Source organism: Dipodomys ordii, unplaced genomic scaffold (assembly GCF_000151885.1).
Source record: "Dipodomys ordii isolate 6190 unplaced genomic scaffold, Dord_2.0 Scaffold93, whole genome shotgun sequence".
NCBI classification, from domain to species: domain Eukaryota; kingdom Metazoa; phylum Chordata; class Mammalia; order Rodentia; family Heteromyidae; genus Dipodomys; species Dipodomys ordii.
Window position 1 is genome coordinate 3,520,545 of NW_012267309.1, and position 16,085 is coordinate 3,536,629.

General features: G+C 35.1%; 1 protein-coding gene across 1 annotated transcript in view; it reads left to right on the top strand.

Annotated features, from left to right (window-relative positions):
• Ric1 (RAB6A GEF complex partner 1) overlaps nucleotides 1–16,085 on the top strand; it is an 82,024-nt gene that overhangs the window by 46,979 nt on the left and 18,960 nt on the right. Inside the window, exons 8-15 of the mRNA XM_013026431.1 lie at nucleotides 360–504; nucleotides 1,150–1,198; nucleotides 4,361–4,513; nucleotides 6,269–6,469; nucleotides 12,166–12,204; nucleotides 12,479–12,589; nucleotides 13,973–14,062; nucleotides 15,095–15,255. Of these exons, the coding sequence (XP_012881885.1) occupies nucleotides 360–504; nucleotides 1,150–1,198; nucleotides 4,361–4,513; nucleotides 6,269–6,469; nucleotides 12,166–12,204; nucleotides 12,479–12,589; nucleotides 13,973–14,062; nucleotides 15,095–15,255 (949 nt within the window). The remainder of the gene's footprint in view (nucleotides 1–359; nucleotides 505–1,149; nucleotides 1,199–4,360; nucleotides 4,514–6,268; nucleotides 6,470–12,165; nucleotides 12,205–12,478; nucleotides 12,590–13,972; nucleotides 14,063–15,094; nucleotides 15,256–16,085) is intronic.

The following is a 16,085-nucleotide window of genomic DNA, read 5'->3' on the forward strand; positions in this document are numbered from 1 at the left end:
GATTGGGAATTGAGATATCCGGATTTGCCATTTTTCTTGTGTTTTTCCGGCTTACTCTGCCCATTTGAGATGAAAATAGCACCAGTTTTGTGCTAGAACACTATCTTAAGGCAACCATCAAAGTTTGCTTTTGTACAGTCAATAGTCTACAGATACAATCTAGTTCAACAGATATGTTTTTTTTTCTTATTAAATGACGACAAGATAGTGGTCTTATTTTAAATAACCTGATGTGAGCAATTCATGCCATTTGAAGCAATCATGCCTTTCTACTCATTTAAATTTGAAGGTATAGGTTAAATACTAAAGATTTTGGAAGCAGTCATTTATTATGAATTCTTCTCATTATTTCTTAACAGACATTTGGAATAAAACAGGAGCTGTTAAATTGATCAGATGGTCTCCTGACAATAGTGTTGTGATAGTGACCTGGGAATATGGTGGCCTTTCTCTATGGAGTGTGTTTGGAGCCCAGCTGCTTTGTACACTTGGAGGAGATTTTGCGTAAGTAATGAAGACAAATATAACTTCATTATCTCTCTGACAATACATATATACAGAAATCTTCAGTCATAGAGCTACCCTTTTGCTTAATTTTACTCTTAAGCCAAAGTAGTTTGTAAGGTTCAGAAATAATTTTTCCAGACTATATAGGTTCTTCAAATATCTACCCTTTTAACTGACAATTCAATAACAATGTACTTCCCCAGATTGGTAAACAGATTGATTTTTATTTATTTATATTGTATATATGACCTTTTATTAAGATTTAAGGCTAACTCAAACATGCTTCTGCCTTTAAGTAGCTAGTTCAATAATACAGCAATGTACATAAATAACAAGTAGGAAGTTAAAAGCTATATTATAGGTTTCATTTAGATTTTCCTGTAGGTTTATATCACTGTCCCATCATATACTACCCTAGATGGCTTCTATAATCTTCCCAAACTATGTGATGCTGCTAAGTACACCAATACTTTCCATGATAACAAGTATTTTTTGTAACTTTGTGCACTGTTATATATGTTTAAGGAGAAAAAATATGTATGTCTAAGGAGAAAAATTAATTGGATTTTTTTTAAGTTGAAGCTAAATATTATGTGCTTTGTACATAATTGGAATACTGTCAAATTTTCTATTCTGTTTCAGTTACAGATCTGATGGTACCAAAAAAGATCCCCTTAAGATCAACTCTATGGTAAATATTGTAAAAATTGGCTCTAGGCACTCACAGTAGCTCATGACTGTAATCCTAGCTATTTAGGAGGCCAAGATCTGAGGATCAAGGGTTGAAGCCAGCCTGAGCAGAAAAAACCCCGTGAGGCTCTTATCATCACCAATTAACCACTCAAAAACCGAAAGTGGTGCTGTAACTCAAAGTGGTAGAGCACTATCTTTGAGCCAAAAAGCTCAGGGCCAGTGTTTAAGCCCCACAACTAACAAAAACAAAAATTGGCACAGACTAAAAAAGCCTTACATCTGTCTTTCTTTCCCTCTGACATTGGTCTAAGGATTTTGGTTCAAAGCCAGTCTGGACAGGAATATCTGTGAGACTCTTGACTCCAGTTAACTACCGGAAATGCCAGAAGTGGAGGTGTGGCTCAAGTGGTAGAGAGCTAGCCTTTAGCAAGTAAACCTCAGAGACAGCACCCGAGCCCTGAGTTCAAGCCTCAGGATGGGTTAAAAAAAAAAAGCCATTTTAGTTTCAACAGATTCTTCCTTATATAGTTCTTACTTTGGTGAGAAGTGTCTTTTTTTTTTATTAGTATATAGTAATTGTACAAAAGGGGTTCACCATATATTTACACATGAAGATCAGATGAAGCCACTCTGTTGCCTCATTTTCCTGAGCTGTTCCCCACTCCCCACTTTTTTTGTTTTAAGACAATGTTTTGGGATATAACGGCTGTTCGCTTTATAATCTAGATTCACTTGCCTTAGCCTATCAGTAAACTGCCATGCCTTGCCTGCAAAGGTGTTGCTTTGTTATGCACTTGGGAGGCTTCCTGAATTTTCAGCATTTAAATATGTTTAGATATGTTCAGTAAGCTCTTGTCATCTTTGTGGAAACAACTCTTCAGATGAGGTCCTTCTTATTTCAGAGTATACTTCCTTTGTGTGACTCATTGATACACATTCCTCATGGTGTTCTTTCTTTCAACATAAAGTGAAGTAAATTGGACATTTTTCCTGGAAGGATATTACTTAAACATATTTTGAAAAAAAAATTTTGTCAGTTGTGGGGCTTGAACTCTGGGCTTGGGCACTATCCCTCAGCTCTTCAGCTCAAGGTGAGTGCTCTAATGCTTGAGCCACAGCACCACTTTTGGTTTTCTAGTGGTTTTATTGGAGATAAGTGTCTCATGGACTTTCCTGCCGGGGCTGGCTTTGAACCGTGATCCTCAGATCTCAGCCTCCTGAGTAGCTAGGATTACAGGTGTGAGCCACTGGCGCCTGGTTGAAAATTTTTTATAGATGTACACAAAAGACCTTTATAGTAACTGTTGTTATTTACCTATATTCCAGAGTTTTGAAGCAAAAAAATGAAATATAACCTCTACCTTGAGAAAAAAAAAATTCAGGGCTGGGAATGTGGCCTAGTGGTAGAATGCTTACCTAGCATGCATGAAGCCCTGGGTTTGATTCCTCAATACCACATAAACAGAAAAAGCTGCAAATGGCACTGTGGCTCAAGTGGTAGAATGCTAGCCTTGAACAAAAGAAGCTCAGGGACAGTGCCTAGGCCCTGAGTTCAAGCCAACAGACTGGCCAAAAAAAAAAAATGTTATTTTAGCCCAGGTTGACCTCGAACTTCTAATGTTTTTGCCTCAGCTTCCCCAAGTTCTGGGATTACAGTTATGTACCACTGCTCCTGACTTAGAACCATTATCATTACATAAAACATTTTCTTACTATAGGCCCTCAAGTTTGCCATCCTAATAAAAAGTGACTATGAGGTTTCATCCCTCTTTTCTTTGTTTTACAAAGAAAGACATTTTCTTTTTTTTTAAATTTAATTTTATTTTATTTGTGAACATACTGTACAGAGGGGTTACAATTGCATGGGCAGGATAATGCGTACATCAAAGAAAGACATTTTCTGATACTGGCTTTTGCTAGGAGTTAGAACCACTGTAGGTTACTTTTGGTATCCTTCCTTGCCTCCATGACTTAAAATAAATTTCAGCTTTAGCTAGGGTTTCTGTAACTCATACTTAGTGCTTCTGAATGGCATGTAACAGCCAGTGTTATGAGCTTACTAAGTTGATATTTTCAGCCACAAACTAAAAATTGATTTCGCTTGTGCAAGTTTATCCTTGGGGAATGGTAAGACTTGTTTTAGTTTTAAAAAATTTTTAGAGTTCATGAAACCTAATCCATTTCCATTTTCTTGGCTTACAGATTGGAAATTGCTAATCTAAAAAAAAAATACTCTCATAGGACCAGGTGTGGTGCCACACACCTGACATCCCAATTACTTGGGAGGCAGAACTTGGGAATCTCAGGGTTAAGTTAGCTTAGGGAAAAAATTAGCAGGACCCACTATCAACAAACAAATCAGCCACGGAGATTCATTTCTGTAATCTCAACTGCAAGAATATCATAGGTAAGGTATCACACCTTTTGCCTATGGTCAGCCATAGGCAAAAGGTGTGATCTATCTGAAAAGTAACTTAAACAAAAAAAGGAGGTGTTAGAGGCATGACTCAAGTAATAAAAATACGTCCTATCAAGCACAAGTCCCTGAATTTAAACTCTGCTGGGGGAAAAAAAAGGAATCTAGTTAGAAAACTATCTCCAAACTAAATTAACGTGGAGAATTTATTTGGACCTTTTAATTTTACAGAGGAATAAACTTAAACCTTAAGACATCAGATAGCTTGGTTAAAGTCATATAAGAAGAAGCCAAGCTGGAATATAAACTATCTTACATTCTTTGCTCTATTCAAAACCATATCTGTTGTAGGTACTTCTGTGCTAAACTTCTGCTTATAAACCTGGGTTGTTTTCAATAAGAAATTTCTTTGTACTTAAGAGATTGGTAAAATAAATTGATGGAGAAGTTACAGAAAACAGTTGATGGTTCTGAGGTAGGATTCTGAACTTTAAGCTAAGAATAGTACTTGGCATTTTCATTTTCTAGATAGAGGATATTGATTTGGGGTTTCCGCTGGAGATAGCTAAGATATACTAGAAGAAGTGATTTTTTTCTGCATGGTTTCTCACAGTTTTGCCAACCTTCAGAAGTCAATAATGTCATTGATTAGTTCAGATACTGTTTCTGTTATTAACTAAAAGTAGAAGGGGATAGTAAGAACATTTTATTGTCTTGACTTCTTTTCTCCCTTCTCCCTCCAAGAGCTGGGGTGCAGAAGGCTATCACCTATGGGTAATCAGCGGATTTACTTCTCAACCCACTGACATTGATGCTGACATCAGGAATATCGTTAAACAGCCCAGCATTCTGCTGTTTCAGTTTATCAAGAGTGTACTTACTGTAAACCCTTGTATGGTAGGTGCTCTATTTCTTTAATGTCATTCATGTTAGAACTTCAGACATTTCTTTATGGCTATGGATATTTAATGCCCTCCCCAAATTAGCACACTGCTTTTGTGTATTTTTTTAAAATGTGATATAAGTATATGCTACAGTATTATTTCTGAACATGCTTTGGGTTCCCTTGATTTTTTTTTAAATAAAATAGGGCTGCAAGCAGCATTTATGTGTTAAATAGCTTGAATAATTTAGTCTTTATCTGAATGGGATTTCCTAAAGTGTGTTCTATCAAACACTAGTCATAAGAAATACTGGTAGCAGTTTACAGTATAGGAAAAAAGAAAGTTTTGAAGCTGGGAATGGCAGTATGTGCCCATTATCTTAGCACTCAGAAAGCTGAATCAGGAAGATCAGAATTCAATGCCATCCTGAGCTAAAATGTGAGATTTTGAAGAAGAATCTTAAGTCTTTAAATTAAACTGTAGAGATTTGTTTATTCTAAAATCCACAATCTCAAATGTGCTTATATGTATCATGGAAAGCTAGGAATTAATATAAAAAGCAATGTTTCCCATGCTCATTCAGCCAACAACTTTGAGGTACACCTTGAAGAAGAACTGTGTCTAGGAACCTGCTGTGGGAAACATTGCCCCAAATTAATGCCTTGTGCTTATACAGCTGTAATACTATATGGTAATTACTATTGTAATATTACTGTTGTAAAGTAATAGTATGATTATGGTAATGTAGGTTGTATGTTAGGGTTACATATCTCAATGCCTATTATCAGTGCCTTTTTGAAAGATGCTGTAACAAGTTAATTATAATTTACAACCTATTGAAAAATAATGTAAAACTACCTGGATCTGAGATACCATTACTACACTAGAAAATTAAGGATTTCTAGAAAAACAAAAATATTTTTTGTTGTTTGTTGTTGTTATTGTTTTCTGGCCTTCTCCATCCCAAATAATAACTTTAATGTGCCCTTGAGTTTTATGTCAAAACAGTATTTGGATTAAAATGGGAAGAGGTAGGTTGCCTCTCTGACTTAAATGTTAATTAAGAATCTCCCTACCTTCTCATTGAAAACCAGGGTATAAAACCTAAAGGCAGGAACTGTCTTATTTGTCTGAATATTCTTACTATCATACATAGTTCTTGACACTAGCCAGGCATTTACTAAATGATTGGTCACATTTTCTGTACCCGAACTACAGACTTAAATCTTACTTTCTTCCTCCCCCATGCTTTAGAGATGTCTAGCATTCAACTATCCCTGTTCTTAATCTACTTTCTTTTTGCCATGTGGGTACATGGCGTATACACAGACATATCTTTGACACAATGTTTTCTTATCTTTGACACAATGGTTTCTTACCATTGATGTGTGCTTTTTGGGAAACTAATTTTAAATTAGAAACAGTAAGTTATAATTCAGTTTTCAGTGTAAGATTTTTTTGTTTTGGATTAATGAAAAGATACTGCTATAACAATTGTAAATCTGAGCATGTTTACAATTATGTATGGTAAAACACTTTAGCAAAAACTATATTTATGCTGAGAAACAATCACTAAGATATAACCTATTCTTTGAAACAGTGCTAAGATTATCTAGTCTTTGTCTTCTGTGAAGAAAATCGGCATTGATACATGTTCCATTTTCTGTAATAAAACTAAGTGAGCGTATTACTTAGTTTCCCTGCCTAAGGTTCTTACTTGTATTTGATTTTTATCCTTTTTCTTTCTTCTTCCTCTTTCCCTGTCTAGAGTAATCAAGAGCAGGTATTGCTTCAGGGAGAGGATCGCTTATACTTGAACTGCGGCGAGGCATCACAAGCCCAGAACCCCAAGAGTTCTTCACACTCCCAGCTGAAGCCCAGCAGAGAAAAGAGCCCATTTACAGATGGAGGTTTTGAGTCTCAGGGTTTAAGCACTTTACTTGGACATCGACATTGGCATGTTGTACAGGTAAGTGTTCACTTACCAATTACTAGTGATCTATTTCTTGGTAAGATATCATTTGGAACAGATTTTTCTAAGTACTTTGCCTGTTCAGGAAACAGAATTTTTAACTATTACATTTCTTTTACACTTTTCTGTGCTTTTATCTTTTTTTCTTTCCATTTGATACAGAATATACTTTAATCAGTATTAAATCCAATAGGATCAGTAAGTAGAAATTTGTTTTGTCCCCTCATTGAAAATTTCAGTTGCCTATTTTGTTTTGTTTTATTTTTATTTGTGCCAATCCTGGGGTTTAAACTTGGGGCCTGAGTACTCTTACTGAGTTTTTTGTTTTTTTTTTCCTCAGAGCTAGTTGCTCAGTTGTTCTACCACTTGAGCCACAGCTCCACTTCCAGCTTTTAATGGATATAAGAATCTTACAGACATTTCCTGCCAGGGCTGGTTTCAAACCATGATCCTTAGATCTCAGCCTCCTGAGTAGATAGTGTATCATCACTAGTGCCTGGCTGGGCCTCCTTTTTTGTTTTAATCTAGTTCTATGCATTCACAGAGGCAAAAGTGTAATCATTGCATAGGGAGTGGTAATTTTGATTAGTACCTTGTGCAGCTGTCCTCATTAATTGGGTCACATTAATGTTAATCACCTGACAGTGTACCCAAATCATTCTAGAACTTGGTTGTTAATAACTATTTTTTAAAAGAACTTGCAGGGTTTTTTTTTTTTGTTTTTTAAGTCCTGAATGATTTGTTTTCCCCTTTGGAACCAAAATATATCAGCTCCTACTCTTGATTTACTTACTTGTGGTCACTTTCTTTTCTTATCTGTGTGTGTGTATATGCGCACGAGTGTGTGTTGGTTTTTGTTTGCTTGGCCTAGTCTGACCTTGAACTCACTATGTGGTCCACACTGGCCTCAGACTTCTGATTCTCCTTCAGTCTCCCCAAATACTAAGATTATATGTGTATTCCACCCATCCAGTTTCTTTTAGGTCTATTTAGTTTCTATTTTTATAATCCTTTGCCAGCTTCTCTCTGTGCTTATACATTACTAGTTTACCTCAGATTATTTTTAGTTGATTTTGGGAAGAGCTAATATGAGACAGAAAAATGGTCATCCAGTAAAAGGTTGAAGGAGAACTATCTCCTGCATTGACATGTGGTAAATAGTAAAATGTATAGCTTACATTAATAAATTCATAGAATCAAAAATGTACATACCATTTTATAATTAGTAACAATTTTTAAATAAAACTGCATCAGCTACTTCCTTGACTAAAATTTTCCACTGCTCCCTTCTCTCCTATAGCCATTTCTCTGCTATTTTCATTTTCCCATACTTTGAACTATTCATTCTACACTGACCTAGCATCAATGCCAGTTCTGCCTAGCCAGGTCTGTGTTACCAGAGAGCCAAGTAGAGCAGAGGATCAAAGAAGGTAGGTCTGGAACTCAAAAATCCATCAGGCAATAACAATATTGAATTTCCTTCCAGTTCAAAAATTCAGTGATTCTTAGCCATTTATGAAGGACTCCAAAACAGTAGCATACAACACTTTTAGGATCCTAGACACGTATTAGCAAGATTCTTATATCATTCTGTTTATTAAATAGCAAGAGATATTTAGAAAGATGAACTTTTAAAATATGAGTTTGCCTAGGTTTTTCAGTTTCCTTAAAAATAATGCCACAATTATACTCCCAACGCAATTAAATTACTATAGATTCATAGAATTTTTAGAGCTGGAAGGACCTTAGTGGTCATATAGTCCAATTGGATTTTATACATGAGGAAACTGAGGCCCAGGAAAGTTTAATGTTACTTGTCTAGTACCACACAAGAGAGAAGTAGCAGACCTAGCCTTACTGTGATTGCTTTAAAGTAACAAGTTTAGTGAATTTTAAAATACAGGTACTAAGTGTTGAAACATATAATATACTACCAACCCTGAGCTAAAACTTAGAATCATCCTGTTTGACCATGTTTTTACTTGGAGTTGCCCGTGCAGAGTGGTAGTCTCTCAGCGGTGGTCTTTACAGGGATCTATAAAGTAAAAGCTTTTCAGCCAGCAATGACTTCACAAGAATATAGGTGCCTAGTTTAATTCCCCTTTCAATAACAGAGCCTCTTTTCTAGGATCAAACCACATCCTTCAACATTTTTTATGTTACTTATACTTTGTATGCTTATTGTATAGCTTAAATTTCATCAAAAAAGCTTCAGCATACTCTGCTGCTCTTTCTCTTCCTCATCTAGAGTGCTGTATGTTTGTTTGTTTAAACCTTCTATCTTCTAGCTTCTAGACTAGAAGAAGATTCTGTGTCAATGAGTTTTTTTTTAGCTAAAACAAAACATATACACAGTTAACCGGCAGAATAAACAAGATTATTAACTGGCAGTATAAATAACGTCTTTATTTTTATTCTTTTAATTTAGTTTTTCTAATTACAAATTTAGAAAGTAATGGAATACAGTGTGAGATTTTTTTTTAATTTAAAGCCTAGTTTTAGGCTGTATAACTATTTGGACCACCTTTTATTTTAACCTTTTTACATGTCGTGTAAATTACATTAATATCCAAAAAGTTCTTTAATCATTATTGTCTCGCTTTGAAGGTATTGGTTATATAATCTGGTTCTTTTTGAAAAGAATAATCTTCACAAAATGTCAGAGATAAAAACCTACAATGTATCAGGGACTATGTTAGTGGTGTCAACAGTTTGTTGTTGTTGTTTTTAAGGTTATTTCATTCTTCAGGTTGTTTTATTTTGGTCAGTAATGGGGCTTGGACTCTGGGCCTGGGTGCTGTTCCTGAGCTCTCTTCAGCTCAAAGCCAGTGCTCTACCACTTGAGCACTTGAGCCACTTGAGCCACAGCACCACTTCCAGTTTTCTGATGGTTTATTGGAGATAAGAGTCTCACGGACTTTCCTTGCCCAGGCTGGCTTTGAACTGCCATCCTCAGTTCTCAGCCTTCTAAGTAGCTAGGATTATAGGCAGGCGTGAGCCACTGGCACCTAGCTTGTCAGTTTTTTTAATTTGACACAGATAAATCTAAGAAGATAGTTTTCTTACAGACAGGAAGTCATGTTTCTTTTGCAGAATTACTTTTAAAAGCTGGTAGGTTCAATGTAATAGAAACTGGCAAGTCCTTCAGTAAGAAGGATGGAGGTTCTTTCTGTACCTTTTCTACTGATGTTGCATGACTTTATGTGCCCTGAGTGTGCATTTATGAGTTTCTTGTTATTTTTAGCTGCCTGTTTCCTTCTACGAACGTTTTCTCTCTTAAGATTAGGTAGTTAGTTCAAAGTTCAGATGATACATGTACCAATAAAGGTGATATCAAGAAAAATACAAGATTTTTGTTTTGTATTTTATAACATCTTCAGACATAAAACATAAATCTAAACATGAAAAATAACACTGAATGTTAAACCTTACATCTTGAGCTTTGAACATAAATATACCACTTGTAATTTATAATACTTTATAGACTTTTGCAGTTTAATTTTCTCCTGCAGATACTCATTACAGTGTGATCATGTGAAAAGATTTCACTTTGCTTCCCATGCTTCAACTATGTTGAAACCCATTTTTGTAGTGAGCTTCTAGCTCCTACATTATCTGTCCAGCTGTTTTATAAGTACTAATGATGTTAGGATTGCTTTTTAGGTGTCACAGATTTGTGGGGTGGGAGCAGTTATATGTAGGTATATCTGTTAAATCCTTTATGTGAACTATTGTTATTTTTCTTTTCTTTTTTTCTGGTGCTATTCTTAGGGTTTGAACTCAGAGTCTGGTCACTATCCCTAGGTTTTTGGGTTGTTTCTGTTTGTTGGTGGTGGTGGTTTTGGTTTGGGTTGTTTTTTGCTTTTGCTTTTTTTTTCTTTTACTCAAGGCTAACATTCTTAACACTTAAGCCACAGTTCTACTTCTGGCTTTTTGGTGATTAATTGGAGATAAAAATCTCACACACTTGGGCTGGGAAGGTGGCTCAGTGGTAGAGCGCTTGCCTTGCATGCATGAGGGCCTGGGTTCGATTCCTCAGTACCACGTAAGTAGAAAAAGCTGGAAGTGGCACTGTGGCTCAAGTGGTAGAGCGCTAGCCTTGAGCTGAAGAGCTGAGGGACAATGCCCAGGCCCAGAGTTAAGGCCTCACAACCAACAAAAAAAAAAAAAAAAAATCTTTCAGACTTTATTGCCCAACGGACTGTTAATTGGAATCCTCAGCTCTCAGACTCCTAAGTATCTAGGATTATAGGCATGAACCACCAGGTGGCTCAGCTATTGTTGTATCTTAATTTACAAAAAAAAATCCACTTAGAGCCTAGTAGAGAATTGCTTTTAACTTTCAGTCATTACCATTTTACCTTTATTCTAAACTAATTTTGCCTGTCATGGTGAATTTATTAATTGGCCTGAAAAGTTTAGCAGGTCTGTTAAAATGTAAGTTACTCATTCTTTAAACATCTATCATGAGACTGTTGTCTCTAATTCTATAGGCTAGGCTTCTTTGAACAAGCTTTGTGAGTAAGAACTTTCTAATGTACTAAAAGCTATTAATTTAGTTTGATTTTAACTTACTAGATAATAAATGAAGTCACTTGTCTGAATTAATTTTATCATGGATAATACAGAGGTTTTTAATATATTATTTTTACTTGATTCTTCACAGACAGTTGGCAAACAATGTAAATGACTTTGTTATGCTTTTGGTTTGGCTTTTTTTTTTAATGACCATTTTTCTTGAGTAAAATTAAAATAAATTTGAATAAATTAAGGCATTTCTAATTTCAGGAATGGAAGATTCTCTTTGTTCTAGTCTGTTAATTTATACTCTATTGCTACGGAGTGCTTAATAAAACTTTTAATAGGCTAATACAGAGATCAGAGTCTATATAGCTAAAATTTATGAAGTCTAGTACTGTAAGCTTAAAAGTTCTGTTCGTGCAATACAAAGACACCTGTACAAAGATGGAAGAGACATAGGAAAAATCAGACCCACTAGTATTGCAGATTATAGATGAGTAGAGAAGGAAGGAGTAGTTTAAATATATAGCCATATATGTTTATGGATACTTTTTTTAAAAAAATAAAAGCATATCAGTGGTTGTTGCTAAGCAACTTAATGTCACTTTGTACTTCATATGTTTTTATGTTTTAAGTTTTTTTCTGCTTATGTGGTGCTAAGGAATCAAACCCAGGGCCTCATGTATGCAAGGCAAGCACTCTACCATGGAGCCACCTTTCAATCCCCCTATGTTTTAACTTTGTAAGCATTATTTATCAGAAAAATATACATGTAATAAAGATATTTCTGTTTAAAACCAAAATTATTTCTAAGGCTATAATTTATTAGATAAGGTTTTCCAGAGATATCTGCAAACCCGAACTGTTCATTTATGTAATTCATAACTGCTATCATGTCTGCTTTTCTAAAAGAAAAAAAAAGTCTTGCTAGTTTGTGTTTATTTTAATATTACAAACATGAAAAAAAGAGGAAGGCCTGATGTGAGATTCGAAGTACTGTCTCATAGAAAAATTGTAAATACTGCCATATGTAAATTCCAAGCGCTCTTCTAATAAGCCATTAGTTGGGAAAGCCCTATAGAAGCCGAGTCTCATATTGTGATAAGTTAATGCTTTAATTTTATAAGTTTAATTTCATCAGTCTTACAAAATTGATGTGTTATTTTCTGTAGATTTCCAGTACCTATCTAGAAAGCAATTGGCCTATACGGGTGAGTTATTTTATTGATGTTTTTGCAGTTCATACTGGGAATTGAGAGACCTTCACTGTGTGTATTGATAAGAGTAATATTAAGTCATTGTATTATCATATTTAATTTTGTATAAAGTATTACTATAAATATTTGTATTTTTAAATTTAGCATTTTGTATTTAATTCACTTTGAAAGTATTTACTTAATTGTCTATTCATCTTATATTAATAAGCACTTTATACCTAAAAAATGTGCACATTTAACAAGGAAAAGTTATTAATTTTTTTTATAGTTTTCAGCTATTGATAAACTTGGACAGAATATTGCTGTGGTTGGCAAGTTTGGTTTTGCACATTACTCTTTACTCACCAAAAAATGGAAACTTTTTGGAAACATTACTCAGGTTAGTCTTTTTGAAATTAAATCCAATTTCACAATTATAAGCTAATATGAAGCGACTATAGAGTAAGTCATTGTTTTACTTTAAAGAAACACAAATACTGGGAATTGATATTAGATAATATCGATAAGGCATTTTGATAAAGTACTTGATAATTTCACAAAGGATCTTTTGTTGAAATAGGTGGTTTTTAATATTTCTTAAGATGGGTAAAAATTCTTTAGCTTGAAGAGTTAATGTCTTCAAGGTTGTAGGTGACATTTTTTATCAGGTATGATAAAATTTGAAGTCATTCACTGTGATGTGATATGAACATACATATACATACAAGTAGACTTTTTCTCAAATGAGAGGAAAAGAGAAGAAAATGAACATATAATAGGTGCCTTGTGTGTACTAGGCACTTGGGGGTGTTTTTACATATATCCCTACATTCATCTTCACAACAATGCAGTGAGGATTCGGCCATTCCTTACCATTTGATAAAAAAGAAATTAGAATTCAGTTACTAATCTGATTAACAATAAAGTAATAATTTAAACCATGATCTTTTGGATAAGAGAATGATGACAGTATCTGGCACTCAGTTGTTATTTTTTAAATCTTTAGTTGTACAAAGGGATTACCATTCAGCATGTCAGTTTATAAGTACAGTAAATGCATCTGGATTGATATCACACCTTTTTACTCTTCCTCTTTCCCCCAACCCTACCTCTTCCTTCAGTTCCATTATTTTGAGTGATGTATTTAGTTACTTACAGAAATACTTATCTGGGGCTGGGAAGGTGGCTCAGTGGTAGAACGCTTGCCTTGCATGCATGAGACCCTGGGTTTGATTCCTCAGCACCACATAAGCAAAAAGAAAAAAGCTGGAAGTGGCACTATGGCTCAAGTGGTACGCTGCCTTGAGCTAAAGAGCTGAGGGACAGCACCTAGACCCAGAGTTCAGGCCCCATGACCGGACCCCCCCCCCCAAAAAAAAAAGAAAACTCAGAAATATTTGTCTTTTTTAATTTAAAAAAATTTTTTTGCTGTTATTCTGGCCCCATACCTGAACTCAGGGATTTGGGTTATTGGTTGGTGTTTTCACCTCCAATCTGGCATTTTGTTGGTTAATAGAGTCTTAGACTTTTCTGACTGGTCTAGCTCTGAAACAGTATTCTCAGATCTAAAGTTACAGGTGTGAGCCACTTCACCCAGCTTAGAAATGTCTAAAAATGGGATATGAAATATTATTAATAAAGCTGTTAGAGTAATCATTTAAGAGAGAGACTAAAGCAGAAAGAAATATGAGCTTTTATGTCTGCTTAAGAATATTTTACACTACATTCTTATAATTTCTGGTAAGATAATTAAGGTTGTTATGTTTTTTAATTTTCTTTTAAGGAGCAAAATATGATTGTGACTGGTGGCTTAGCATGGTGGAATGATTTTATGGTCCTTGCTTGTTATAACATAAGTGATCGCCAGGAAGAGGTAAGTTTTATTTTCCTCTAAGAAATAATTGCTTTTTATATTTAAAAGCTAAATAATTTGTTGAAAACTGAACAAAACATTTTATTTATTTATTTATTTTTTTGGGGGGGTATCCGGTCGTGGGGCCTGAACTCTGGGCCTGGGCGCTGTCCCTCAGCTCTTCAGCTCAAGGCTAGTGCTCTACCACTTGAGCCACAGCGCCCTCCAGCTTTTTTTTCTTTTTGCTTATGTGGTGCTGAGGAATTGAACCTAGGGTCTCAGGCATCAAGTCAAGCGCTCTACCACTGAGCCACCTTCCCAGCCCAACATTTTATTTTTTAATCAGTACTTTAGCTTATTTTAGTCATTACTGTTGCTTTTCTTTTTTTTGTAAAGTAACAATTTGAACTTATTAAATCTTTTCTATCCTAGCACTCTGGAGTTAGAGACTAGCCTTAGCTACATAGTGAGAGCTTGTCTATAACAACAAAAAAAACCTGCTAGTCCATATGAAGTGTAAATATGTTAGTCTAAAAGGAATGTCTCATAGGTTTGTTTTGGGGGGTCAGGCAGGGAGTGTGTGTGTATGTGTGTGTGTGTGTTTTGTGTTTGTGCACACGTGTGAGTGCGTGTGCACGCATACATGCGTGCATATGTGCATGCTGTCCTGGGGCTTGAACTTAGGGCCTGGACATTAGCTCAAGGCTAGTGCTGTACTGCTTGAGCTATAGCCCCACTTTCAGCTTTTTGGTGGTTAATTGGAGATGAGTTTCATGGATTTCCCTTCTTGGGCTGGCTTTGAACCACAATCCTCAGATCTCAGCTTTCTGAGTAGCTAGGATTGTGGCATGAGTCACCAGTGCCTGGCACATCTCTTAGTTTTGATAACCATATTTTGCTTATGTGTAAAAATGAACATAGCCTGCCAAAATACAATTACTTGGATGTTAAGGATAAATCTATAGATTAAAAAAATAAATAGCATGACTATAGTATTTAGATATCCCTGGTTAACCATCTTGTTTTTAGGATTGCCATTTTTGTCTTTTTCAGCTCAGAGTATACTTACGAACATCCAATCTGGACAATGCCTTTGCTCATGTCACCAAGGCACAAGCAGAAACATTACTGCTTAGTGTCTTCCGGGACATGGTAATAGTATTTAGAGCAGACTGTTCAATTTGCCTTTACAGTATTGAAAGAAAATCTGATGGGTAAGTTATAGAATATATATCACATTTGTACCTATTTATCATATTTCCTTTTTTAAAATTTTCTCAAAACATTTCCTATACCTTTATATTTAGTTTCAATATAAGGAATTTTTTGTTTGTTTTCTATTATCTTTAAAGTAGTTACAATGGAGTTACATTCAGCTAATCAGTTTATAAATACAGTACATGGAAATGCATTGAATTTTATGACTATATTCCCCCTTCCTCTCTTCATATGTCTACCCATAAGGAGTTTTATTAGTATAATTGTATAGTAGCTATGAAAGAAAGAAATAGCCTGCAGTAATATCTGCAGTTTATTTCTCTCTGGGTTCATTTGGTGGAGAGGGGAAAGTATGACTGAATAAACAATTATGTATATTTTTGACATCCTTAAGACTAATTAGTAGCCTAGTATTCTAGACACTTGGAGAAATTTGAAGTGGTTCCATAGCTTAAAGCTTTAAGAGACATGTCCTTGGCAGAGTCACGTTTCCACTGCCCTTGATGGCTATAGTCTGGAGCAGGGCAAAGGTCCTACTATATGTGGCCTTATATTCTTCTTGGTACTTAGTCATCTTGGAGCATTTAGAACTATACCTTTTGAGTTTTATTTTGTTTTGTGAGATGTTTGTTTAATTGTTCTGAAGTATGTCTTTGCTGAAGTAGCACAATTATTGGGAAGTATCCTAGAGGTGAAAATTAAAACACATGTCCACCCTAGGTATTTAAATCTTCATCCTTCCACAACCCCTTAAATATATCTGTTCTTGTAACTTCTTCCCTGGATTTTTTTTTCCTTCGCTCAATGTCATAATTTTGCTTCTTAT